The sequence below is a fragment of the Dendrobates tinctorius genome, unplaced genomic scaffold (genome assembly GCF_039654945.1).
Source record: "Dendrobates tinctorius isolate UK_male_01 unplaced genomic scaffold, ASM3965494v1 ptg000069l, whole genome shotgun sequence".
Classification (NCBI taxonomy): domain Eukaryota; kingdom Metazoa; phylum Chordata; class Amphibia; order Anura; family Dendrobatidae; genus Dendrobates; species Dendrobates tinctorius.
Genome location: NW_027361737.1, coordinates 23075529 through 23102480, shown reverse-complemented (window position 1 = coordinate 23102480; position 26952 = coordinate 23075529). Strand labels below are relative to the sequence as shown.

The 26952-nt window shown below is 45.9% G+C and overlaps 1 protein-coding gene across 2 annotated transcripts in view; it reads left to right on the top strand.

Moving 5' to 3' along the window:
• Positions 1-26952, top strand: part of PPP1R7 (protein phosphatase 1 regulatory subunit 7) — a 60201-nt gene that overhangs the window by 7244 nt on the left and 26005 nt on the right. For both annotated transcript variants that reach the window (XM_073581199.1, XM_073581200.1), the window contains exons 3-6: positions 8669-8721; positions 10706-10771; positions 11015-11145; positions 26593-26755. In XM_073581199.1, coding sequence (XP_073437300.1) covers positions 8669-8721; positions 10706-10771; positions 11015-11145; positions 26593-26755 — 413 coding nt within the window. The remainder of the gene's footprint in view (positions 1-8668; positions 8722-10705; positions 10772-11014; positions 11146-26592; positions 26756-26952) is intronic.

Here is a 26952-nt window from a genome sequence, read left to right as displayed (position 1 = left end):
TTTCATAAAAACAGGTAGAAAAGTAAAATTGTAGGCTTCCCCGTGGCAATCAATCACATTCGATCCGTCAGTGCAAGCCAGAAATTGCATGGCAAGTCTGACATCATTATATTTTCAAAAAGATTTAAATAAACTGGAGAAGTGGGCAGCAACTAACAGAATGGTTTTTAACAGGGAGAAATGCAAAGTACTACATCTGGGCAATAAAAATGAAAAAAGCATATATAGAATGGGAGGAATAGGGCTAAGTGACAGCACATGTGAAAAAGACTTGGGTATACTAATAGATCACAGACTGAATATGAGTCAACAGTGTGATGCAGCAGCAAAAAAGGCAAATGCTATTCTAGGATGTATTAACAGAAGCATACAGTCTAGATCACGTGAAGTCATTATTTCCCTCTACTCCTCTTTGGTCAGACCTCATCTGGAATATTGTGTCCAGTTTTGGGCACCACATTTTAAAAAAGACATCAACAAACTGGAGCAAGTTCAGAAAAGAGCGACCAGAATGGTGACCGGTCTGCAAACCCTGTCTTATGAGGAAAGGTTGCAGGATTTGGGAATGTTTAGTTTGCAAAAGAGAAGACTGAGAGGAGACTTAATAGCTGTCTACAAATATCTAAAGGGCTGTCACATTGTAGAAGGATCAACTTTATTCTCATTTGCACAAGGAAAGACTAGAAGCAATGGGATGAAACTGAATGGGAAGAGACACAGATTAGATATTAGAAAAAACTTTTTGACAGTTAGAGTGATCAATGAGTGGAACAGGCTGCCACGAGAAGTGGTGAGTTCTCCTTCAATGGAAGTCTTCAAACAGAGGCTGGACAGACATCTGACTGGGATGATTTAGCGAATCCTGCTTTGAGCAGGGGGTTGGACCAGATGGCCCAGGAGGTCCCTTCCAACTCTACGATTCTATGATTCTATGATATTTCTGTGAATGTCCACCAGTGTTTCAGCAGTAATGGTCATTCTGTTCAGCCGTCAGTCTTTTCCCTAGATACCTGTGCTGGAGCCAAGTACTATGCATTACTTAGTGGAAGTGCGGTCAGCGCTCAGATCAGTCACTGCGAGAGTTAGGGTACCGTTACACATAGCGATTCACCAGCGATCCCGACAATGATATGGATCACTGGTACATCGCTAAGTGGCCACTAGTGAGCTGCCACATAGGCAGATCTCACCAGCGACATAGCAGCAGTCGGCGGTTGCAACTTACCTGTCAGATGCGGCGATCCTGACGTCCTCCCGCCCGCGTCCACGCGTTGCTCGTCGGCGCCACAGGAGGCCCAGCAGGAAGCTGACGACGAGAAACAGTCCAGGACGTGCTTGCGCGACCAGCGATGAACAGCGGGGGAGCCGGTCGGAGGTAAGTATCAGACATAGCGATATCGCTAGCAATATCGCTGCTGCGTCACAAAATCAGTGACGTTACAACGATATTGCTAGTGATATCGCTATGTGTAACGGGCCCCTAAGTAACTAATCATTAGCGTATGCGCACAAGACTGATGCCATTTCTGAAGCTGACCCTCAGATCGGGGGTTTGCACTGCCGTGGATCCATACATGGATCAACTCCATTCAGTGGGATTAATCTTTTATGCTCCTGTTTGAAATCTGTAGAAAATTTCCACTAATATCATGGGTGATTTTTTTTTTTTTTTTTTTTTTTCTATTGTGATACCAAAATTTTCCATCAAGATACTAGGGGTGCAGATGAGGAGTTAAATTCAATGTGTTATTAGAAAATTAGCTCTTGGTTAAATTAAAGGTTAATGTTTTAATTTCCTGTATTATCTATATTAAAGGGAATTTGTCACAATTTTTTTTTTTTTTTTTTTTACCACGTAATCTGAGAAGAACATAATTTAGGAGCAGAGACCCTGATTCCAGCAATGTGGTCACTTGCTAGGCTGTTTTGCTGTTTCAGTACAACTAGCTTGACCTGTGCGAAATTTTCGCACGTTGGTCGTCGGGGGCGCAGGCAATTTCAGAAAAAGCAAGCTGGTCAAATGTAAATGTATTTCATGAGCTGATGAACACAGACAGGTATTTATATATGTAGATTGGTAATACAATAAATTGGTTTGATGAGTAGAGGCCAAAAAATGTCTTCCGGTGGAGGTGCCAACCTGCAGGTCATTTGTTTCTTTCTGCAGGTTTATGAAAATTAATGTTTAAACTGTATTTAGTGATAAAATCGTGGATGTGTGGTTTGTTTGGTGATTTTCTCGCTGAAGGGGGCAAGTTTACCTTTCAAATGGTGTATCATTTGTGTGTGTGGGTGCAGTATGAACGGAGATACAAAGTAATCACCAAAAAACAGTGTTTAGAAATAATAGAATAGATTTAGGATTTATCAGCAGCAGATTATTACTGCAGGACAACCTGCCTCCTAGTCCAACCACACCTTTAGCACTGATTGGCAACTTCTCAAGCACACTGTATGGTGACAAAGCTGCCAGTCGGTGGGGTTAAGGCCCCGTCACACATAGCGATCTCGCTAGCGAGATCGCTGCTGAGTCACAAGTTTTGTGACACAACAGCGATCTCACCAGCGAGATCGCTGTGTGTGACAGCGATCAGCGACCGGCCCCCCTGCCGGTATCGCTGATCGCTCTGGGAAATCTCTGGACATTTCTCTCGTCGCTGATCTTCCGCTGGCCAGCACGCATCACTGTGTGTGACAGGCGGGAGACCAGCGATCAGCGATAAAATAATTAAAAAAAAAAAAAATATTGTTGTTCTCACCTTCCTACGTCCCGCGCAGCATTCCCGCCTCTCTCCACGCTCCGGTCCCAGTAATCCTTTGCAAGAATGACCGCGAGAATGGACGTCATCGCGGTAATTCTTGCAGAGGATTACTGGGACCGGAGCGTGGAGAGAGGCGGGAATACTGTGCGGGATGTTGGAAGGTGAGAATAACTATTTTTTATTTTAATTCTATTTTTGACATGAATCAGCGCTGAACACAGTGATGCCGCATGCGCTTCGTCGCTGTGCTAATCGCTGGTGAAGCTGTCTGTTTGACAGCTCACCAGCGATCACATAGCGATTCACCAGCGATCCTGACCTGTTGCTATCATTGTCGGGATCGCTGGTAAGTCGCTATGTGTGACGGGGCCTTTATACAGGGCTCAGCATTCCCGAGCTCTGCTAGATCTGCAGCAGATTCAGTCACAACTGCTGCACCCAGTACACTAAGTCATACATAGCTGAAATCAAGGTCTCTGCCCCTACATCATGCTGCTGTTGGATTGCATAATAAAACCTGCTGATGTATTTCATTTAAAGGGAATCTGTCACATCATTAGTCGATACTAAACTGCCCCCAGTGTCTTAGTAGTGATGCAATGTGCATCACTAACACTATTCTCAAGCAAAACTTCTCAGTATTTATGTAAAAAAACACTTTTTATCATTAGGCAACAGCATAGCAGACCTTGTCTTTCAGTCATATTGGTGTCGCTTTTGATCGTTCCGCTCACGGTCCTCATAATCGCGCCAAAGCCCAACGCAGTCTGATTGGCTGGTCTGCCCTGACATCATGACAATCGCCAACTAAATCCCACCCTTGTGCACTGGCAATCATTCTTCAGAGTCACTGAGCCAGTGGCTATGGCTACGTGACGTGTATATTGTGAGCGCGCCATTCGCATCAGGAATAGAGTGGAGCAAATGGTGACAGGACTCACACTTCCGTGTTCTATACAAATTACTTTTCAGAAGTTTTATGATCACAGACAGGAATACATTGACAGATAACACAGGATCCACCATTCACAATAGGTGATGTCACAGCTCACTTCCTCCTCCTCTCTTCACAGTTGCCTTTCCCTAGATTAGAGCATGCTCAATACATGTTTCAGTACAGTTAAATAAGGTACGAATTGATCTATTGCATCCAAAAACCATGTACAGGACAAGAATTAGGAGTCTAATATTGCAACTAGTATACAGTGGGAGAATGTGCATGTATGTAATATATATAAAATATATTATACCGTATTTTTCTGACTATAAGACGCATCGGACCATAAGACACACCCCAAATTTTCAGAAGGAAAATAGGGTAAAAAATGTGTCAAATGGGGGTCTGTCAATGTCATACAGTCCGTATTCAGCTTACCAGGAGGGGGATTGGCACAGGTGGAGGTGTTTTCACAGGGATTGTTCGGTGTTCCAGGCTGGTGTGGAGGCCTCCGGGAAATCCCATCCCAGGCTGGTGCGGCGGTGGTCTCCGCTGGCATTTTGCGACAGGTTTGGCGGTGGTGGTGCTCTGTGGTGTGGCAGGGCTCTGCCGGCATTTTGCGACAGGTGGGGTGGTGGTGGTGCTCCTTGGTGCTCCTCTGTGGGGCGGTGGTGGTGCCTCTGTGGGACTGCGGGGGTCTGCCGGCATTTTGTGAAATCCCGGAAGCCCCCACAGATCCAGTGCTGCGATGCGGTGGCCTCCGGGATAATGGGCGACCCATGCTCAGATTCAGTTCTCGTCAACGAGATCTTGTTGCTGAGATCTGAATCTGAGCATGCGGTGGCCTCTGAGAAAATGGCTGCCGGGGGCGGCGCATGCTCAGAATCGGATCTCGTCCCGAGATCTCGTCGCCAAGATCTGAATCTGAGCATGTGCCGCCCCTGGCAGCCATTTTCCTAGAGGCCACCGCATCGCAGCACTGGATCTGCGGGGGTCTCCGGCATTTCACGAAATGCCGGCAGAGCCCCGCCGCCCCACAGAGGAGGAGCACCACCGCCATTTTCCCTCAATTTTGGGGGGGGGGGGGGAAAGTGAATCTTATGGTCTGAAAAATATGGTTTATATATAATATAGTATTTAGGCAATGACAAAAAAAAAGTTTAATATAAAAATCTGATTTAAACAAAAATGTTCTTTTAAGCATTGCATCTACACCTAAATCGCCATCCATAATGTGAACATGTCCTGTCAGAACCTCTTGGCTTAAAGGGAATCTGTAAGCAGGTTTTTGCGCCCTCATCTGAGAGCAGCATAATGTTCAAAGAGACCCTGATCGCAGCGACTTAGATTACTTGGTGTAGCCGTTCTGACCCAGAGTTGAGATTTAGAAATGCAGCAGAGCTGGGAAAGCTGCCCCTGCCCACACCAGGCTCTGTGTGTACATTGTCTATAGACGGTGAACTGCTTATCACAGGAGGGGCGGAGTCAGACCAGGGCACAGGCTCCTATCGTTCAAGCAATGATAAGCCTGGACTGGTGCTCAATCGTTGCAAGCAATGTGCTTGATAAGAGAGGTATCCCTGAAATCTGTGTATTAATCCCTACAGCATGCTGTCTTCATATTACATAGGAAAAACCTGCTAAAAGATTCGCTTTTAAGATATAGTCTGAAACGACTATCTTGTTCTCACCCTGCTTCATCATCATTAGTATTACAAGAGTTTACAATAAGGGGTTGCAGATAAAGTGCTCCCACTCAAAAAGGAGAAAACAATTCTTACATACAGTATATTCCTTTTGCAAACCATGATGTCTGAATCCAATGCCTTCTAGATAATGACATATTTGCCTGTACATATCTGAACTGCTCCTTAGCGCCCCTCTATGCATGCCTGGGGCGATGACAGCTGATCCCACCAGAGTCTGTTTCTCAGCATAGGACATCAGTTGAGCAGCCAGGACTTGGATAACAGAGTTAGGCCACGGTCAGCATTTGGTCAGTATTTTCCCTCAGTATTTGTAAGCCAAAACCAGGAGTGGAACAATCAGAGGAAAAGTAGAAAGCAGTCACCACTTCTGTATTTATCCCCCACTCCTGGTTTGGCTTACACATACTGAGGTAAAATACTGACCGTGTGCCTGCAGCATTAAAGTCTGATATATTTTCAGAATACAAATAGCATACATTACTAAATAAAATTAAAATGAACTTTTACCCTGTAGCCAAACTATTAAAATGTTGGTATTAATATCAGGATGAAGGTGCGCGCACACAGCGTCACATACAGGCAGATTCTGCGTGACATCCACCTGAAAAGTAGTTTTTAAACCGCATCTGTCTTTGACAGTTGTGAAGCAGCAAAAGGAAGTGACCTGACCATTCTTTGAATAAAAAAAAAAAAGCCACAGTCTGCAAGAATGCTGCAAAAAATGATCACAGAAAAGAGTTACCAACACCCAGTCATATTAGCGGCATGCAGACCCTCATGATACGGGTGTGCACACGTTGCGGATTTTTCTGCAACGTGTGCACATAAAACAACCAGATTTTGTGCGTCTTTACATCTGCGGATTCCTATAATGGAATAGGTGTAAAAATGCTGCAGATTCCGCACAAACAACTGACATGCTGAAGAAAATAAACCGCTGCGTTTCTGCGCAGAATTTTCCACAGCATGTGCACAGCTGTTTTTGTTTTCCATAGGTTTACATGGTACTGTACACCGCATGGAAAACTGCTGCGGATTCGCAGGGCCAAATCTGCAACATGTGCACATACCCAAAGGGTGAGGGCAACACTAGACCCAAAAAACAACCCAAAAGACAATTCGGGGGAAAAAACCATTGACATCAACTTAAGGGTTACGTGCACACGCTGCGGATTGATCTGCGTGGATTTTTCAAAATCCGCAGGTCAAAAGACCTGCGGATTGCTAACGGTTTTGCCCTGCGGTTTTTCATCTCCACAATGGAGGAGATGGCAAACCGCAGCGGAATCCGCAGAATTGACATGTCAATTCTTTCTGCGGTTTTGAAACCACAGCAAATCCGCATGGAAAATTCCGCAGCGTTTGCACAGCGTTTTTTTTTTCCCATAGGTTGTAAAGGTACTGTACAATGCAGCAGAAACTGCTGTGGACTCGCAGGGCCAAATCCGCAGCAGAATCCACAGCGTGTGCACACACCCTAAGTGTTTTCTGCTTCAAAAACGGCTTTGTTGGTGTCCAAAAGATGTGTGCACCATACACGTATTGTATCATTCTGACATAGTCATGGCCAAAAGTTTAGAGAATGACACAAATATTATATTTTCACATGATCTGCTGCCCTCTGGTTTTTATGTGTGTTTGTCAGATGTTTTTATCACATACAGAAATATAATTGCAATCATATTATGAGTAACAAAAGGTTATATTGACAGTTAGAATGAGTTAATGCAGCAAGTCAATATTTGCATTGTTGACCCTTCTTCTTCAGGACCTCAGCAATTCTCCCTGGCATGCTCTCAATCAACTTCTGGATCAAATCCTGACTGATCGCAGTCCATTCTTGCAAAATCAATGCTTTTATTTTGTCTGAATTTGAAGGTTTTTGTTTGTCCACCCGTTTCTTGATGATTGACCACAAGTTCTCAATGGGATTAAGATCTGGGGAGTTTCCAGGCCATGGTCCCAAAATCTCTGTTTTGTTCCCTGAGCCATTTAGTTATCACCTTTGCTTTATGGCGAGGTGCTCCATCATGTTGAAAAAGGCATTGTTGATCGCCAAACTGCTCTTGGACGGTTGGGAGAAGTTGCTCTAGGAGGACATTCTGGTACCATTCTTTATTCATGGCTGTGTTTTTAGGCAAGACTGAGAGAGAGCCCATTCCATTGGCTGAGAAGCAACCCCACACATGAATGGTTTCAGGATGCTTGACAGTTGGCATGAGACAAGACTGGTGGTAGCGCTCACCTGGTCTTCTCCGAATAAGCCGTTTTCCAGATGTCCCAAACAATCGAAAAGGGGATTCATCAGAGAAAATGACTTTACCCCAGTCCTCAGCAGTCCACTCCCTGTACCTCTTGCAGAATATCAGTCTGTCCATGATGTTTTTTCTGGAGAGAAGTGGCTTCTTTGCTGCCCTCCTTGAGACCAGGCCTTGCTCCAAGAGTCTCCGCCTCACAGTGCGTGCAGATGCACTCACACCTGCCTGCTGCCATTCCTGAGCAAGCTCTGCACTGCTGGTAGCCCGATCCCGCAGCTGAAACACTTTTAAGAGACGGTCCTGGAGCTTGCTGGTCTTTCTTGGGCGCCCTGGAGCCTTTTTGGCAACAAGGGAACCTCTCTCCTTGAAGTTCTTGATGATGCGATAGATTGTTGACTGAGGTGCAATCTTTCTAGCTGCGATACGCTTCCCTGTTAGGCCATTTTTGTGCAGTGCAATGATGACTGCACGTGTTTCTTTAGAGATAACCATGGTTAACAGAAGAGAAACAATGATGCCAAGCACCAGCCTCCTTTTAAAGTGTCCAGTGGTGTCATTCTTATTTAATCATGACAGATTGATCTCCAGCCCTGTCTTCATCAACACCCACACCTGTGTTAATGGAGCAATCACTGAAACGATGTTAGCTGGTCCTTTTAAGGCAGGGCTGCAATGATGTTGAAAATGTGTTTTGGGGGATAAAGTTAATTTTCTAGGCAAATATTGACTTTGCAAGTAATTGCTGTTAAGCTGATCACTCTTTATAACATTCTGGAGTATATGCAAATTGCCATTAGAAAAAATGAAGCAGTAGACTTTGTAAAAATTAATATTTGTGTCATTCTCTAAACTTTTGGCCATGACTGTAGATAATCAAAGTAAGCACACCAGCTACACCGTGTCTAAGAGATCTTTTTAATGGCTGCAGTTTGTATTGAGATCCACTTTAAATATTATAAGATCATTCTGCAAATTCTTATTTATTTATTTTTTCCCCAAAAGACTCGGAAACGCCAGTGAGCTTGGAAACGATTATCCTGGATCCTGAAGCTGAGGTAATGAAAAATTTGCTTTATTATTCAGTGGAAGTTCATTAAAGGGAACTTGTCACCATGATTTATCACTATGAAGTAAAGGTATAGCCAAAATAGTGCTATTACACTGCTTACATTGATACTATTGTTGAAGGAATCCGATCAGTGGTCCTTTTTTAATCAGGGTTTTACGTTCTCTTCTGACGTCTTCTGCTTAGCCTGCCACACCTGCCTCATGTGTTTCTACAGATCACTGACTATTCAGTGATGGCCGCCATCGTTGGCATGGGCGCCATGTGCGCAGTGTGAGATTCCGCCACTGGTTTTAAACAAAATGGCGCCGAAGTCGGCACATGCTTATATCTGAGCAGAGTTGCCACAATTGAAAAATGGGATATGGGTGGGTAGCACTGCCAAATGTCAGTGACGTTGTGGATGGTTTTTACAGTGTTATGAGAAAATGCCATTGTTTAGTCTGAAAACCAAGTGTACCGCCCAAATCGTGGACATGTGGACTTCATAAAGGGCGCCGTAGTAGAATACTAAAAAGGTCAAAGACTCGCTAGTTTCTGAATATCAAATCAAGCAAAATGAGGTGCAGGTAGAAGTGGGTCTCTGGTTCCCCTTTTTTCCCGGAGAAAAAGTTAAAGCACCACTACAGCGTTAGATAGATATATATATATATATATATATATATCTATCTATCTATATCTCTCTATATCTATATATCTATATCTCTCTCAACGCTGGTGTAATGCCACTAAGGCTAGTTTCACATTTGCGGACTTCCTCCATGAAGCCCCGCCGCACCATTTCCGGTTAGCTCCGCCTATTTCTGCATGCGGCCTGCGTACCCAGTGTTAAAGATGGGTACGTGCCGCAGTATGTGCATGCCGCCACATGCGTCGTTTTGACGGTGTGGTAACCCACGTGGAACGCATCCTGTTGGAATTTTATGCGAGCGCCGCATTGTCAAAATGACACATGCGGCAGCATCCGCATACCGCGGCACGGCCTGCATACCAAATGTTAAAGAGAGGCCGCATGCAGAAATAGATGGAGTTAACTGGAGGAGACGGGGCTTCATGGAGGAAGTCCGCAGCCCTCCATCCGCAAATGTGAAACTAGCCTTACATATGTTCACTGCCCCTAGTCTTGTACTTACAAGCCGCCGTCCTCGGCAGTTCTCAGCACCTTGTCGACGGTGGGACGGCTTTTGTTCTATATTTGATCGGATACAGTATTACTGAGAACTCTGAATTGCTTAAATGCACTTTTGTTTTTTTGGTTACAGCAGGGTTTTTCTCATTTTGTCTTTTGTAGGTTTTGTAGCCGCCATCCTCTGCAGTTCTCAGCGCCGCTTCAGTCCCGCGTCACCATCTTGTGACCAGAAGTAACGGTCACAAGCTCTCGGTGTAAGTCTATAAGACCTTGTTCCAGTCTCGTTGTGGTTCTCGTAGACTTGCATTAAGAAGCGAGTTCCAGTCCACCCAGCAAACAATGGAGTGATCCTCAGGTCACAACCAACAGAACAGGACCGGAGTGGCGCCGAGAACAGAAGATGGCGGCTGGTGAGTATAATATTATGTGCAGAGAACATACATTAGCGGCACCACTCCGGTGGTGAAATAATAAAATGGCTGTGGTGGTGCTTTACGTCTATTGGTATTTCTTGCTGTATGAAGAGTGACAGGTTCCATATACTACTTATTTGAATGCGTCCCAGAGCAATAGGGGACCGGCATAAGACACTAGTAGTTTGGCAGTGTACTGCACAGGTGATTATTTTATGGTGGTCACTCAGTATTGTCAATGCTGAGCTTATGGAGATGATTATTGCTCCAGTTCTGATCTTCATTGTAATGTGCGGGAATAGTGGTTTCTAGAATACACGGCTTAACGCCTGCATGTGTCTCGCTCTTCCTTCTATGCCTGTTTCCTTATCCATCCACAATGCGAGGCTCGTCTCGGTTCTAATTCACTTTATACCATAAATTTACCACAGGAAGTGGACTTGAACCACATGCGAATAGGAGCCATTCAGGGATTTGAGGTGCTCAAGAAAGTTCAGGTAGGTAAATGTTGTGCTTCCAGCCTTGTGCATGCTGGAGATTGTCTTCTGTCAGTTGCCTGGCGTCACTTTTCTTGCAGTATGAAACCTATCTTGTATTATCATGTAATTTATATTGGATACTTCTGTTCATTGCCTCGTTACCTGTCTTTGCCCCCTGTACTGACCCCTTACCTGCCTGTCCCTTATGTCATCACTATTTCTCCTCTAACCTACCCTCTCTCATTGAATCTGCCCCTGTAGACCCTGTGCCTGCGTCAAAATCTCATAAAGGTGATTGAGAACTTGGAGCAGTTGGTGACATTGAATGAATTGGACCTGTATGACAATCAGATTCGTGTTATCCAGAACCTGGAGAACCTGAGTCAACTCCAGTGAGTGTCTTCAGACAGGGTGGCTCCTCTTCTTGTCATGTATTCATTTACAGCCGATCCTCCTCCACTAGGAATATATATATGCACATACTATGGCGTGATGGCATGTGTTCAGGCACCTGAAAAAGACAGATTATTTTAAGGTTCACTGCACCATCTACAGTTGCAATCAAAATTTCTTAGAGAAAAATAGACTTGTCTGCTGTTTGCAATAAACCTATGAAACATGCAATTTATATAGCCGAACTACTACTATATCAAGTGGCTTATCCATATTCAACACAAAATGCCACTTTACAGTCTTGGAATTAATCATCCCCTTCTTGACAAGCATCTTTGGTACTTATAGAGCTCCTTTTGGCTGTTATCACCTGCAGAAAGCATGAGACTTTTTTTTTTTTCTAACCCCGATATCAACAACTCTCAAGCTTATGTATGATGCTGATGGATGGGTCAAAGAATATCCAATCTCGTTAAAGGACAGCATATCCCTTAAATATGCCATCACTTAAAGGGAACAAAAATCGAAAGAGATGATCAGGAATATAAGCTGGTATGCATGCACCGTGTAGGCACATGTTCACATTGACCACTAAACAGACAAAACCTAAGATGGAAACATCATGAGCAAATAGCAATAGTGTTTGAAAATAACACAGGTACTTGGTTAGCATAATTTTGATCAAAAAGCATAAAAGCTATCCCAACGTGTCAAGGTGTCCCTATTTGGGTCGGTCCTAACCTTTAGTATTAAAACCTTACCACATGTTGAATGATGTGAATAAGGGCCGAGCAGGACGGTGACCCCAACTAATGGACACCCAGCCATGGGAAGCTATATTATTATTTATTTTATTTTTTTTTTTAAATCAGATACATTTTTATTTAACCAAATTCAGGTACAAAACAATAGAACAAAAATCACAATGAAAACATTAACAATGGTCATTAGCTTCAGAAATTCCCTTCCCCTCTCCCCATTACATACAAGAGCAGCAAATAATGCATGGTGTAACCTAAGTTCAGGGTCATCTTCTCTCCACCCAAGGTGTCCAGTGTCTCTAAATATCTTTTTCCATATTCCCAATATAGTCAGACTGTCTGAAAAATTCGCTCAGTGTCGGCGGATCTTCATTTATCCAGTATCTGGCGATCAGTTTTCATGCAATATATAATAATCCAGCTATAGCCACGTTATATTTATGTACCTGGACCTCCTCCACATATCCCAGTATACACACCACAGGATCCCTCTCAATCCTACAACCATACGCACCTCCTATGGCATTAAGCACCGCCGTCCAATATGGACACTGCCATAACATATGGAGAATTCCAGCCCCCTCCGTTCGGCACCGAGGTCACTCAGAAGTCTGTCTCAGACCTGCTCTATACAGCCGTTCAGGAGTCCTATATACTCTATGGAGTACATATATCTGCGAGAGTCTGCCTGGTTCACTCAGCGATAATTGGGGTATATATTCCATAATCACTTCCCATTTATTATTATTATTATTATTATTATTTATTGTTATAGCGCCATTTATTCCATGGCGCTTTAAATGTAGGGAGGGGTATACATAAAAACAAGTACAATAATGTTAAACAATACAAGTCATAACTGGTACAGGAGGAGAGAGGACCCTGCCTGCGAAGGCTCACAATCTACAAGTTTATCTTCCTCTATCCTACCCAACTCCTCCCATTTCCCCTGTGCTCTAATAGGGTAATTATTTAAAAAAGTATGGATTAGATCCTTATAAATGCCCGACACTACCCCTTTTGTTCCCCCCTCGGCACAGACATAATCAGTATATCCTTGTGAATCTCCATATTCATTGTCCTACTCTGCGTAACATAAGCATGCCTAAACTGCCCATACTGAAATCTGCAGACCTCCGGTAGCCCATAATCTTCCTGCAACTTTCCAAAGGGCACCAGTCCCTGCGCGTCCCGTACCTGAACCATGTACTGTATTCCCAGTCTCATCCAATTTTTAAATTCTCCCATTTTAACAAATTCCGGTAGTCTCGTTTTGCCATATCGGGGAAAAATTTGTCAAGTGTTCCAAATCCCTAATCTTTTTAATTGCCTCCCAGACTTTATGTATCAGCGCTAAAGTAGGATACATCAAACCTAACTTCATAAAACTACCTGCCTCCAACCCCTGAACCAAGACCCTTTGTGTTGATCCAGCCCCAGACACATCCCTCCACCCCCTCATCTGTTGGCCCTGAGCAGCTAAGTAGTAAATCCAAGGGTTCGGAAGCGCCAGTCCCCCTCCATCCTTGGGCCTCTGCAATATCTCAAGTCTGATCCTTGGCTGCTTTTTTTCCCCCACACAAGATCCCTAAATATAGAGTCAATAGTACGAAACCACCGCCTAGGGAACCAGACAGGGGCATTGTGCAAGACGTATAGCAGTTGGGGCATCAAAATCATCTTAATCAGATTCATTCTTCCCACTACTGAAAGATACAGTTTACACCACGCCCCTACTTTACTCCTAAACTTACTCAGCCGTGGAATCAGATTCAAATCTGCATAGCTCGAAATCGGAAGTGCCACCTGATTGCCCAGGTATTTAAACTGTCGTACCACTGCCAACCTACTACCCTCCCCCGACACTGGCAAATCAACACAATCATCTACAGCCATGACAGTGGATTTTTCCCAGTTAATTTATAATCCCGATATAGACCCAGATGTTTTAATTTCCATTGCTCTCAACAGCGACTCTCCGGAGTCCTCCAAATAAAGCAACACATCATCTGCATACAGTGATACTTTTTCTTGTACCAAGCCATATCTGAACCCTTTAACCGAAGCCGTCCTCCTAATTGTCTGCGCCAGGGGCTCCACTGCCAAAGCAAAAAGTAGCGGGGACAGCGGACACCCCTGCCTAGTCCAAACCCCCCCCCCCCCCCTATGAAGCGCAAAACTCCCAGACATTTGCCGGTTAACTCTGACCCTAGCGGTTGGGAAAGTTTTATAGCAACCGTATCCATGAAATAAAGGTCGGCCCAAAACCAAAGCGTTCCAATACCCTCCATAGATACTGCCACTCAACACTATCAAACGCTTTACGCGCATCCAATGAAACCACAACCCTACTGCCCCTATTGTCCGACGGCAGCTGCAAATTCAGAAAAAGTCTACGCAAATTAATCGTCGTAGACTTATTTGGCATAAATCCGGATTGGTCCGTATGGACAAGATCCTGAACCACACCCGCCAAATCGTTAGCCAAAATCTTTACAACCACCGTCAGCAACAAGATGGACCTATAAGATTCTGCCAACCCCGGATTTCTTCCCGCTTTCGGAATGACCACCGCCTCCCTCATGGACGCCGGTAATTCACCCGGAGAGCCTCTTCAAAAACCTTTTGAAGTCTGGGTGTTACCATCTCAAATAATTGTTTGTAAATTTCTCTCGGGATACCTTCTGCCCCCGGGGCCCTATTATTAGCCATAGATGTAATAGCCATTTCAATCTCTTCTTTTGTTATGGGCACCTCCAGTCTCCCCCTATCACTGTCTTTAATCCTCGGGAGCCCTGCTTCCTGAAGAAAACCCTCTATGTCCCCTAATGAATTCCCCGATCCTGAAGAATATATCTGATCGTCTAAATTCCTCCAAAATACACTGTCCCCCCACCTCCCTTCCCTCATCAGTCTTCAATTTATATACATAAGACGATTCCCTCTACGCCGCTACCACCACTGACAACTAGAGTTGAGCGACTTTTGGTTTTTTAGGGTCGCGTTTCGTTTCGTGAAACCCGACTTTTCCAAAAGTCGGGTCGAGCAAGATCGTCCGATTATAGGGAAAAGTCGGGGTCGTCACGAAACCCAATGTAAGTCAATGGGGAATAAAAGTCGGCAATGAGAGGAGGACAGGAAACACACCTACAGTGCCCATTTGAATGCCAAAAGCATCAATTCTTCTTACTTAAGCTTGTCAACCTTAATTAACTTCATAATACAAGTTACGCACTGAAAAATGGGGGATATTTGGCTAAAGTTGTGGGGGGGGGGAGGGCTGGCTGCAGGTTTTCATGTGCCCTGGGCGAAAGAGCGCCCCTTTAACACATGCCACAACTCATCATGCTCCGATACGGCAGATAAATAGCGGTATAGTACAATGAAAAATACCTCACTTTTTACATCTCATGACGAGGCCCATCTATTTCTCCATACAGAATCATTGGTCCCATATAATGTTTGAAACAGTATATGATGAGCTCCACATAATGCTACAGTATATGTTGGTCCCCATGGATGAAGCTCCACTGTCTTATGGGCCCAAATAATGCTCCAAACATAATGGGCCCCATTTCTAATGCTCTAGTGTATAATGGGCCCTGTAAATGCTGCTCCAGTGTCTGATGTCCACCTTTGGAATGTTCCAGTGTATGGTGGGCCCCATCTATCATTCTCCAGAGTATAGTGCTCCCCAAAAATTGCTGTCCCAACATTGAAAGCAATCAAATAAGTCTCCTCGCTAGGGAATCCCTGTACTTGTCTGGACAGGTGCTGTAGCTTGCTTAACAGCTCGCCAGCCGTTCTCACGCCCAGTATGGATTGCACGTGATTGCACAAAGGTTAGAAAGGGTACCGTATCCCTGGATAACATGTATGGATAGCGTACACATTCAAAATATATGTCTCAGGAGGCAGGCTCAGACGGTGTCAGGCCCAGTATGGATTGCACGTGATTGCACAAAGGTTAGAAAGGGTACCGTATCCCTGGATAACATGTATGGATAGCGTACACATTCAAAATATGTCTCAGGAGGCAGGCTCAGACGGTGTCAGGCACAGTATGGATTGCACGTGATTGCACAAAGGTTAGAAAGGGTACCGTATCCCTGGATAACATGTATGGATAGCGTACACATTCAAAATATGTCTCAGGAGGCAGGCTCAGACGGTGTTAGGCCCAGTATGGATTGCACGTGATTGCACAAAGGTTAGAAAGGGTACCGTATCCCCGGATAACATGTATGGATAGCGTACACATTCAAAATATATGTCTCAGGAGGCAGGCTCAGACGGTGTTAGGCCCAGTATGGATTGCACGTGATTGCACAAAGGTTAGAAAGGGTACCGTATCCCTGGATAACATGTATGGATAGCGTACACATTCAAAATATATGTCTCAGGAGGCTGGCTCAGACGGTGTTAGGCCCAGTATGGATTGCACGTGATTGCACAAAGGTTAGAAAGGGTACCGTATCCCCGGATAACATGTATGGATAGCGTACACATTCAAAATATATGTCTCAGGAGGCAGGCTCAGACGGTGTTAGGCCCAGTATGGATTGCACGTGATTGCACAAAGGTTAGAAAGGGTACCGTATCCCCGGATAACATGTATGGATAGCGTACACATTCAAAATATATGTCTCAGGAGGCAGGCTCAGACGGTGTTAGGCCCAGTATGGATTGCACGTGATTGCACAAAGGTTAGAAAGGGTACCGTATCCCCGGATAACATGTATGGATAGCGTACACATTCAAAATATATGTCTCAGGAGGCAGGCTCAGACGGTGTTAGGCCCAGTATGGATTGCACGTGATTGCACAAAGGTTAGAAAGGGTACCGTATCCCCGGATAACATGTATGGATAGCGTACACATTCAAAATATATGTCTCAGGAGGCAGGCTCAGACAGTGTTAGGCCCAGTATGGATTGCACGTGATTGCACAAAGGTTAGAAAGGGTACCGTATCCCCGGATAACATGTATGGATAGCGTACACATTCAAAATATATGTCTCAGGAGGCAGGCTCAGACGGTGTCAGGCACAGTATGGATTTGACGGCCCAGATTACACAGCGGAGGAGCAGGGAGAGGTAAAGATTGCAAATGCTGGGGCCCTGCCCAAGCAAGGGGGGCCCACTCGTGGGCGTCGGTACTGGCACTGGGCTCCTCATAGTACAGCGGTGTGTCTGACGGCGGGTGTGCACCACCGCCGTCAGAGACACTTGATTGCACTATGAGGGACCCTGTGCCAGTGCCCGCGCCCAAGAGTCGGCCTACCCACCTGTCCAGGGCAACGGCACTCGCACGGTGTCGTGCGGTAGGTGGTGACCCCGGCCATGGGGGGGGAGGCAGCACAGTTAGGGAGTTTTAGAAAGTGGCATATGTTGATGTTGGACATTCAGCTGATGCAAAAGGCGAAATAGGTGAAGTACCAGGAAGAGGTGGACCAAAGCAAGCCATTTTTCTGTCACCCTATGTGTCATCAGGGGAAGGTGGGACAAAATCCTTGGAAACCCATGCGTGGTTCATTTTAATGAAGGTTAGATCATCCACATTTGGGGTTGACAGACGGGTCCTTTTTTCTGTCAGGATTGATCCAGCTGCACTGAAGACTCTTTCCGATAACACACTTGCAGCTGGGCAAGCGAGCTCCTGTAAGGCATATTGGGCCAATTCAGGCCAGGTGTCCATTTTAGCGGCCCAATAGTCAAAGGGGAATGACCTGTGTGGGAGAACATCGATATGGGAGGAAAAGTAGTTTGTAACCATAGTTGACAACTGCTGTCTCCTGTCACTTTCCATCGATGCAGTATTACCAGTTGTGTGAGCGGTATTTGAAAAATCAGTCCACAACATTGTCATGAAACCCCTGTCTCCAACGCCACTTCTGCTGTGTGCACCACGAACACCTCTGCCAATCTGCCCCCGGCCCGTACGGCTCGTGTGAGAACCATCACCGCTGCTGTGTGCTGGGAATGCCTCAAGCAACCGATTTACCAGAGTTGCTTGTTTATTAGCCAATATTAGGTCAAGGTTCTCCTGTGGCATGATGTTTTGTAATTTGCCTTTATAGCGTGGATCCAGGATGCTGGCCAACCAGTAGTCGTCATCGTTCATCATTTTGGCAATGCGGGGGTCCCTTTTTAGGATCCGCAAGGCATAATCTGACATGTGGGCCAATGTTCCCGGTGTCAATGATGCACTGCGAGTGCTGGGTGGAGGAGCACTTTCTGGCAAATCCACATCCCTCCAGTCACGCACAAACCCTGTACCAGACCTTGCCACGCCAACATTTTCACTTGCCCCACGAGATGCATCCTCCTCCCCTAAGTAATCATCCCCATCATCCTCCTCCTCCTCCTCTTCTTCCTCCACCTCGTCCAGGAGAGGTCCCTGAGCAGACAATGGCTGAATGTCATCAAGGATTCCCTCCTCCTCTTCCTCCTCATCAACATTGGCTGCAGACGCCTGCTCCTTAAGGTGCGTCAAAGTTTGCATGAGCAGACGCATAAGTGGGATGCTCATGCTTAGGATGGCGTCGTCTGCGCTTACCAGCCGTGTGCATTCCTCAAAACACTGAAGGACTTTACAAAGGTCTTTCAGCTTCGACCACTGCACGCCTGTCAACTTCATGTTTGCTCTCAAAGTGCCTGGCCGTGTATCCTCCCACAAATGCATTATGGCCTGCCTCTGCTCGCACAGCCGCTCCACCATGTGCAGGGTGGAGTTCCACCTTGTTGCAATGTCGATAATGAGACGGTGGTTGGGAAGGTGGAGCAATCGCTGCAGCTTCTGCATACAAACGGAGTGTACAGGCGACCGGCGGATGTGCGCGCACAGTCTTCGCACCTTCTGGAGCAGGGCTGTTAACTCCGGATAATTTTTGAGGAAGCACTGCACCACCAGGTTCAAGGTGTGAGCCAAGCAAGGTATGTGGCTGAGTTTTGAAAGGGCTATGGCTGCCACAAAATTACGCCCGTTATCACTAACTACCTTGCCTGCCTCAAGATGTACACTGCCCAGCCATGACTCAGTTTGTCGCTTCAAGTACTCGGCCAGCACCTCGGCGGTGTGTCTGTCGCCCAAACACATCATCTGCAACACAGCCTGCTGACGCTTTCCACTAGCTGCTCGATAGGGGGACACATCGTGTGCAACAGTGGCAGCTGCAGATGGAGTGCTCGTACGACTGCGCTCTGGACGAGCTTTCTCTTCTGGAGGAGGAGGAGGGTCGAACGCCTACAGCCAACTGTTTCCTATACCGTGGGCTAGGCAGCACTGTCCCACCACCGCTGTCCCCTGTGGACCCTGCATCCACCACATTAACCCAATGCGCAGTGATGGACACGTAACGGCCCTGGCCATGCCATGCATCAGTTGTGAGGTGCACCTTTCCGCTCACTGACTGCTTGAGTGCATGGACAATGCGGTCTTTCACATGATGGTGGAGGGCTGGGATGGCTTTGCGAGAGAAGAAGTGGCGACTGGGTAGGTCATAGCGTGGTACTGCATAGGCCATGAGTTCGCGGAAAGCTGTGCTTTCCACCAACCGAAAGGGCATCATCTCAAACGAGATTAGTTTGGCAATGTGGGCGTTCAAACCCAGTGTACGCGGATGAGAGACTGAGTACTTTCTTGACCTACTCATAGTGTCTGGGAGGGTGAGCTGGACTTGAGAGCTGCATATGGTGGAAGTAGCGGTGGACAGGGCGGACTGAGAGAGGGTTGATGATGGTGATGGAGTTGGTGTTCTTTCTGATGGCCTAGAATCAGTCTTTCGTTGATATAACAGTGGGATTCCCTGACTGCTGTGGTCTTGCAACGACACCTCAACATTTGCTGCTGTGCTAACCGGTGGGCTTACAGTGGGGGAAACAATGTAGCGTTGCTGACTACCTTCGTTGTGATCAGTTGCACATGTGGCACTTGAGGTTTGGTGTTGTGTCCACGCTTGCAAGTGCATGCTGGTTAAATGTCTAAGCATGCAACTGGTATTCAAATTTTTCAGATTTTTCCCTCGGCTAAAGGTCTTTGCGCACTTCTTACAGATAACCTTGGCCTGATCATGAGGATTTTGTTCAAAAAAGTGCCACACTGCACTCTTCCTACTTTGGCAGACATTTTGCGGCCTAGCACGCTGTGATCTTTTGACCCTCTGGACAAGCTGTCCAGCAACTCTTTTGATGTTTGGAACCTGTCTTTGGAGTGCCCCGGGCCTGCCAGATAACAGCTGTTGCGATGTCGATGTCTGCTGTGGATGCTCCTCATCTGAGCTATTGGAAGCAGCACCCTCTTCCCCCAATGGATGCCAATCTGGGTCAACAACTGGGTCATCCATCACCTCCTCTTCTATGTCATGTGCACCTTTCTCTGTGTCACCGTGTATGGTGGTATAGTGTGCGGGAAGGGGCACCGGAGTCTCATCAGGGTCAAAATCTGGCTCTGTACACTGCGAGGACAATGTAGTGCTCTGAGTGAATGTACCAGCAGAATCATCCATCAGCGGCTGTGCATCAGTGCACTCCATGTCAGATTCATCTTGGCCTGGGTAATTAACCATTTCACTTGATAATCCAGGCATGGTATGTGAAAACAGCTCCATGGAGTAATCAGTAGTATGGCCTGCGTCATCCTTCAATCTTGGTTGGGGTGAAGGACACAAGGAAAGGTGTGGTTCCTGAACATGAGCCTCCAATGACAACTCAGTGCTTTTACTTTTTACAACTGAAGAAGAGGAGGTGATAGAGCTGGAGGCTGAGTCAGCAATGTAAGACAAAACTTTTTCCTGATGCTCTGCCTTTAAAAGCGGTTTGCCAACTCCTAGAAAACTAAGCGTTCGAGGCCTTATGTAGCCAGACGATGACGCAGGGTCAGCACCTCCTGCATTCGGTCCTATTTTGCTCTTGCCACTACCATCAGATCCACCACCAACACCATCATTACCAGCTGCCAACCCCCGCCCAATTCCACGGCCTCTTCCACCAGCCTTCCTCATTTTTGGTAGAAATGTAGACAAAATCCAACAAACTATATAGTAATGTAAATCAAGGTACAAGGTGTCTATAGGACAGGGGAGATTTAGAATTTCTGCACACACTTGTGGACAGTGGACACTTGTGGATTGTGTGAGGCCCACTGATATCTGAGCGCTATGTGACAGGCTCGATGGCACAGCTGCCTGTGACCAAAGTGACGAGAGGATAATGGAGATTTTGAATCTCTGCGCACACTTTTGGACACTGGACACTTGTGGATTGTGTGAGGCCCACTGATATCTGAGCGCTATGTGACACGCTCGATGGCACAGCTGCCTGTGACCAAAGTGACGAGAGGATAATGGAGATTTTGAATCTCTGCGCACACTTTTGGACACTGGACACTAGTGGATTGTGTGAGGCCCACTGATATCTGAGCGCTATGTGACACGATCGATGGCACAGCTGCATGTGACCAAAGTGACGAGAGGATAATGGAGATTTTGAATCTCTGCGCACACTTTTGGACACTGGACACTTGTGGATTGTGTGAGGCCCACTGATATCTGAGCGCTATGTAACAGGCTCGATGGCACAGCTGTGACAAAAGTGACTAGAGGATAAGGGAGATTGGATTGCTTTTTAAAAAGCAGTTTGCGGAGCAGTGGGTAAACAGCAATGCCAGCGTGTCAGGAAGCCTTAAAAGGCAGCCCAACAACCAACACCACTGATACACCACAATATAGCCTCCCCTTGCACTGCACACACAGTGACTTGTGTGTTGTGCAGGCCAAATCGCTAGCAGCAGAAGCAGTTTTTTTGTCTTCTTCCCTGCCTAACGCTCTCCCTACAGAATCAGCAGCAACCTCTCCCTATACTAAGATCGGCAGAAGTAAGATGGCGGTCGGCGTGCACGCCCTTTTATACCCCCTGTGACGCCCACCAAAGCAAGCCAATCACTTGCATGCCCTTCTGAAAGATGGTGGTGACCCGTGCCTAGGTCATCACGTTGCCCACAGTGTCCGTGGATCCTGATTGGCTGAAAAAGCGCAAAACAAACTTTTGAAACGCGACTTTGGCGCGTAAGTCGCTGACCTCGTGGCCGACCTCATCCTAGGGTCGGGTTTCGTTTCATGAAACCCGACTTTGCCAAAAGTCGGCGACTTTTGAATTTTTTTCGACCCGTTTAGCTCAACTCTACTGACAACAGATGTCCCACTTTTTCACCTTCATCATAAAATTTCGCTTTCTGGAAGGCCCTCCTCCTCTCTGCTTTCCTCAAATACACCTTATTAACCTCTTCCTGTGCACCCCTTAGCCTACTCTGATTTTCTGCTGACGGGTCCAGTACCATATCCCTCTCTACCCTCTCTAAGGCTTCTATTTTCCTGTCTTCTAGCTGAGATTTCGACCTACACCTGGAAATCTCTCGAAACAAAAGACCCCTTAGGACCGTTTTCATAGCGTCCCACACCACCTGACTATCAGCACTCCCTTCATTAATCCGCCAATACTCCTCCAATTCTTCCTTGATAATATTCACATCAATATATTCCAGCCACACTGGGTTCAACTTCCCCCCCCCCCCCAATCCGTCTAATGGACAATTCTATATGCTTATGGTCCGAAATCACCCTTCGGAGGTATTCCACTCCACAGACCAGTTAGTTCATTCCCCAGTGCCATATCTATTCGTGAGAGAGACCCAAGCGTCGCAAAATAGCAAGAGTAGCACACCACGTTCTCATTTTTCACCCTCCACAGGTCCATCATTCCAATCTCTTTAATATAATTCCCAAATGCCGTCAATTTCCTAATGCTTTTACCTGCACTCTGTTTATGTCTATCCCACCCCTCATCTATAACATTATTGAAATCACCAATGATAAGTAATGGTAGTCCTGTACCCCACTTAAATCCATAACCTCACATAACTTTTTCCCGCTGTATGGCGGTGGTATGTACATAGCTACTATACATAGTGATTGCCCATAGATTTTACAAACAACAAAAATATACTGTCCTTCACTATCAACATGACTTTCAATTTCTTCAAATGGCGTAGACGCTCCTATTAATAAAGAGTCCCTCTAGCATATGAAGAATATGTGGAATGATATGCTCTTCCAATCCACCTCCTCTTCAACACCTCCACCTTTTCCCGTAGTAAATGAGTCTCCTGGAGGCATAGAATGTCCGGCCTCCTCTTCCTAGCATATTCCATGATCACCGTTCTTCGTGTTCCCTCTTAAAGTCCTCTTACATTCCAACTAAGGATTTTAAGTCTATCACCCATCATACAATTCTATACATACAAGTTCCCAACCCTTGAAAATATCTTGCAGCTCTCTGTATGCAATAAAACTCTTCCCTAAACAATTAACCCCTCTCCTCCCCCCCCCCATATACAGTAACCCAGCAAACCATGACAGTTCTCCCGTTGTATTTTTCCCTCTCTTACCAGAGAGTGGCTACTCAAACATCTAGCTCCCCTATAAACGTTACCTCTGAACCACGATCTACCTAAAACTCTCCCACACCTCCTCCGCATATGCATATTATAGACATTATTATTACAATCAGTCCCTCCATAGTTCAAATCAGTTAATATGCAGGAACCAGAAACCTCCATATAACAGCACCGTCTTTTAGTTTCTTCTTGTCAAAAAACGACATGACACAGCGCGGCATTTCACTCCACTCACATCCCTCCGTCCTTATCCGCCTGGAGCCGCTTGTTTGTCAAGCCATTTCACAGCGTCCTCCGGTGTTTGGAAAAAATGCACTGTCCCCAGGGCCACAACCCTGAGCTTTGCGGATATAAGGTCGAGTAAGCAAAGTCTCCGTCTTTTCTTCACTGCACCATATTGCATCCTCTGCTTTTGCACCTCGGCTGAGTAATCAGGATAAATGGAAATCTTTTGGCCATTAAAGCACAGATCTTTGGCCGTTCTTGCTTTCCTTAGTATAATATCTCTGTCTCTATAATTAAGGATCCTAGTAAGGATAGTACGGGGGGGATCCCGGCGGGAGGGGTCTCATGGGAACGCAGTGCGCTCTCCACCGCATTAAGTCTTGTCAAGTTACCGGCGCCAATTTTAGTGCGGAGCCAGTCCTCAATAAATGCTGTAGGATCAGTTTCTTCTGCCTTCTCGGTGATGCCCACTAATCTCACATTATTCCGCCTTGAGCGGTTTTCTAAAGCCCCCGTTACACACTGCAATATCGCTAGCAATATCGCTGTAAAGTCACCGATTTTGTGACGTTACAGCGATATTACTAGCGATATCGCTGCATGTGATACTTACCTCCGACCGGCTCCCCCGCTGGTTATCGCTGATCGCGCGAGAAGCTGCTGGATCATTTCTCGTCGTCCACTTCCTGCGGCGCTTCCTGCTGTGACGACGAGCGACGCGTGGAGCCGGGCGGGAGGACGCAGGATCGCCGTGTCTGACAGGTAAGTAGCGATCCCCGTCCCCTGCGATGTCGCTGGTGAGATCTGCCTGAGTGGCAGCTCACTAGCGACCACCCAGCGATTCACCAGCGATCCTGACCGCGTCATATCGCTGGTCGGGATCGCTGGTGAGTCGCTAGGTGTAACGGTACCCTTAGCCATCATTTTTATCAGCCAAGGCAGCACATCTCTGCAAACATTGAATTTGAGACTTCTGCATTTTAGCCAGTTGATCTGCCCCCACCCTGGCATCAGCTTTATTTATGGCTGTCTTCATGCTGGACATTTAACCCCATCAACTCTCTGTGTAAGGGTTGTTGGTGCAGCATTACAGAATCTACCCAAGTCATATACATCCTTCAATGTGGGTTCCCCTATGACAGGCTCCACAATGTCTTCCTGCTCCACACTCTCCTTTTCCTTCTGTTCATCCTCACCCATTAACCCCTCCTGTACCGAATCAGCGTCTGAATGTTCCTTCTCTTTCTCCTCGGTCTCCCCTTCTCCCCCTTCAAACATCACCTTTGCTGTTCCTTCCAACCTTGCAAACTTCTCCAATTTAGCTGCTATCTCGAGTCTCCGTGCATAGGAGGCATTTGCTTCATTTGCCCTTCCAGCAGCCTCCAGGCTGTCGGCCGCAGCCTCAGCCCTGCTCCCAGCTCCTGTCCTTGCATCTTGCGCTGCAGTCTTTTTTCCCATGGCCTCGGGTCACCACGACACAGCCTGTGTCAGGATCTGCCTTCACTCTCCTCCACCAGCTGGGATCCTTATCAGCACTCCAGTGAGACTTTGAACAGGATAAATGAAGATCTACAGCAGAGAGGTCACAGGAGCCGTCTGCTCACATCGAGTGCTAGGCCACGCGCCCCACATTTGGATATGGGGCGCTATATTTACTTACTGTCCAGCTCAAAGAAAAGGGAGGCCACACTCTTATTTTCACAGAGTGCGAAAACTTACAGAGCTGAACACGACTATAAGTTGGTATGCATGCAACCTGTAGGAGCGGATTCACACCAGCCACTAAACAGACAAGTCCTAAGATAAAATCAAATTGAGCAAATAAATTGCACCTTGATGTGATGGGATTTGTTTTACTTAATTTTGATTTAAAAAAAAAAAAAAAAAAGTACACTGTTAGTTTCATGCACTATTGCAATTTATTTTAATATGGAAATGAGCTGTTAAGATCTATGAGCTGGACATAGATCTCACTGAGACTCTGCCTCCAGAGCTTATTTTAAGTTAAAGGCGACATTACCAGTGTGAGACATGTAATGACTGACTGTCTGCTCTCCTGATCTACACGTCTCACACTGGTAACACCACTTTAATTTACAATATACCCTGGAAGCAGATTCTCAGGGAGAAATATGTCCGGTCCATAGCGCTTAACAGCTCATTTCCATATTAAAAAAAAAAAAAAAAAAGGATTTCTCTGGAATAAGACATCGGATCACTGATGGCATGGTAGCCTTTTATTCAGCTTCCTATGACCTTCATGCCCATATAGATGGCCAGGAGGGTTGTTCCTACTGACAGATTCCTTTTATTTGTGCTCTGTTTTATTGTGAAACCTTTAGACAGATGAGCTTTAACAATAAAAAGACTGAAAATGTAGTTTGCATGACACTTTAATATAAAAATAAACAGATGAAGTGCGTTCTTACAAGAAAAAGAGAACTCTGTAAAGAGACACTGGAAGTGTCTGATAAATCCAAGGCTCTCGGGGAGACCAAATTGCCTAATGGAGTCGGAGTGATCCCTGGAGTTTTGGCTGGTGGTTTTTAATACATTCCTCTATCATAAGGTTAATTCTTGCTCAAACCGCCAGAAGATTAAACTTGGCTGCCCCGATGCAGTAACACATCAATCTATGTGACGTATTATTAGTACTTGGAAGTTTAATCACCAGGGTTTCTTTCTGTTGGATGTTCTGCCTTGTGGTGCTCCTAGCTATCTGGGCATTGGACCGGACTGAGTCTGTAGATAAGCCCTGATAGGCAGTGGCCGCATCTTATAGCGGCCAAAAGAGGGACAGGTTCCCTTTAAGAGACAAAAAAAATCAATTCAGTTTTTGTTGTAATGAGTGAATAAAGGTTATATCTTTACAATTGTGGATATATTTTTCCACTGGAAAGTAAAATAAATCTCTCAGCAGATCCCCCCAGCCCATTGTTTTTGCGGCATGTTTTACACCTTTATAATTACTTTATAGTCCCAATCTGGTAAAAATCCTGTGTTTTCAGAATCCTTGATCTGTCTTTCAACCTTCTGAAGCGCATTGAGGGCTTGGACTCCTTGTCGCAGCTGAAGCGTCTGTACCTGGTGAACAACAAGATCAGCCGCATTGAGAGCCTCGGCTCTATGACGCAGCTCCGTCTGCTGGAACTAGGCTCAAATCGTATACGGGTAAGAACATGGAGTGCGAATAGTATGACATTACACTAGGTGTTCTGAATAATGTGCTGCAGACATTTCGGGAAACCAAATCTATATATTTTATTGTGACCTTTTGTGTTTATTGCTATTCTTCCTTCTAGTTCTGTTGGTATCTACGTTCCAGGCCATTATTCTCTACCGTCAGTAAACCCTGCAACATGCAATAG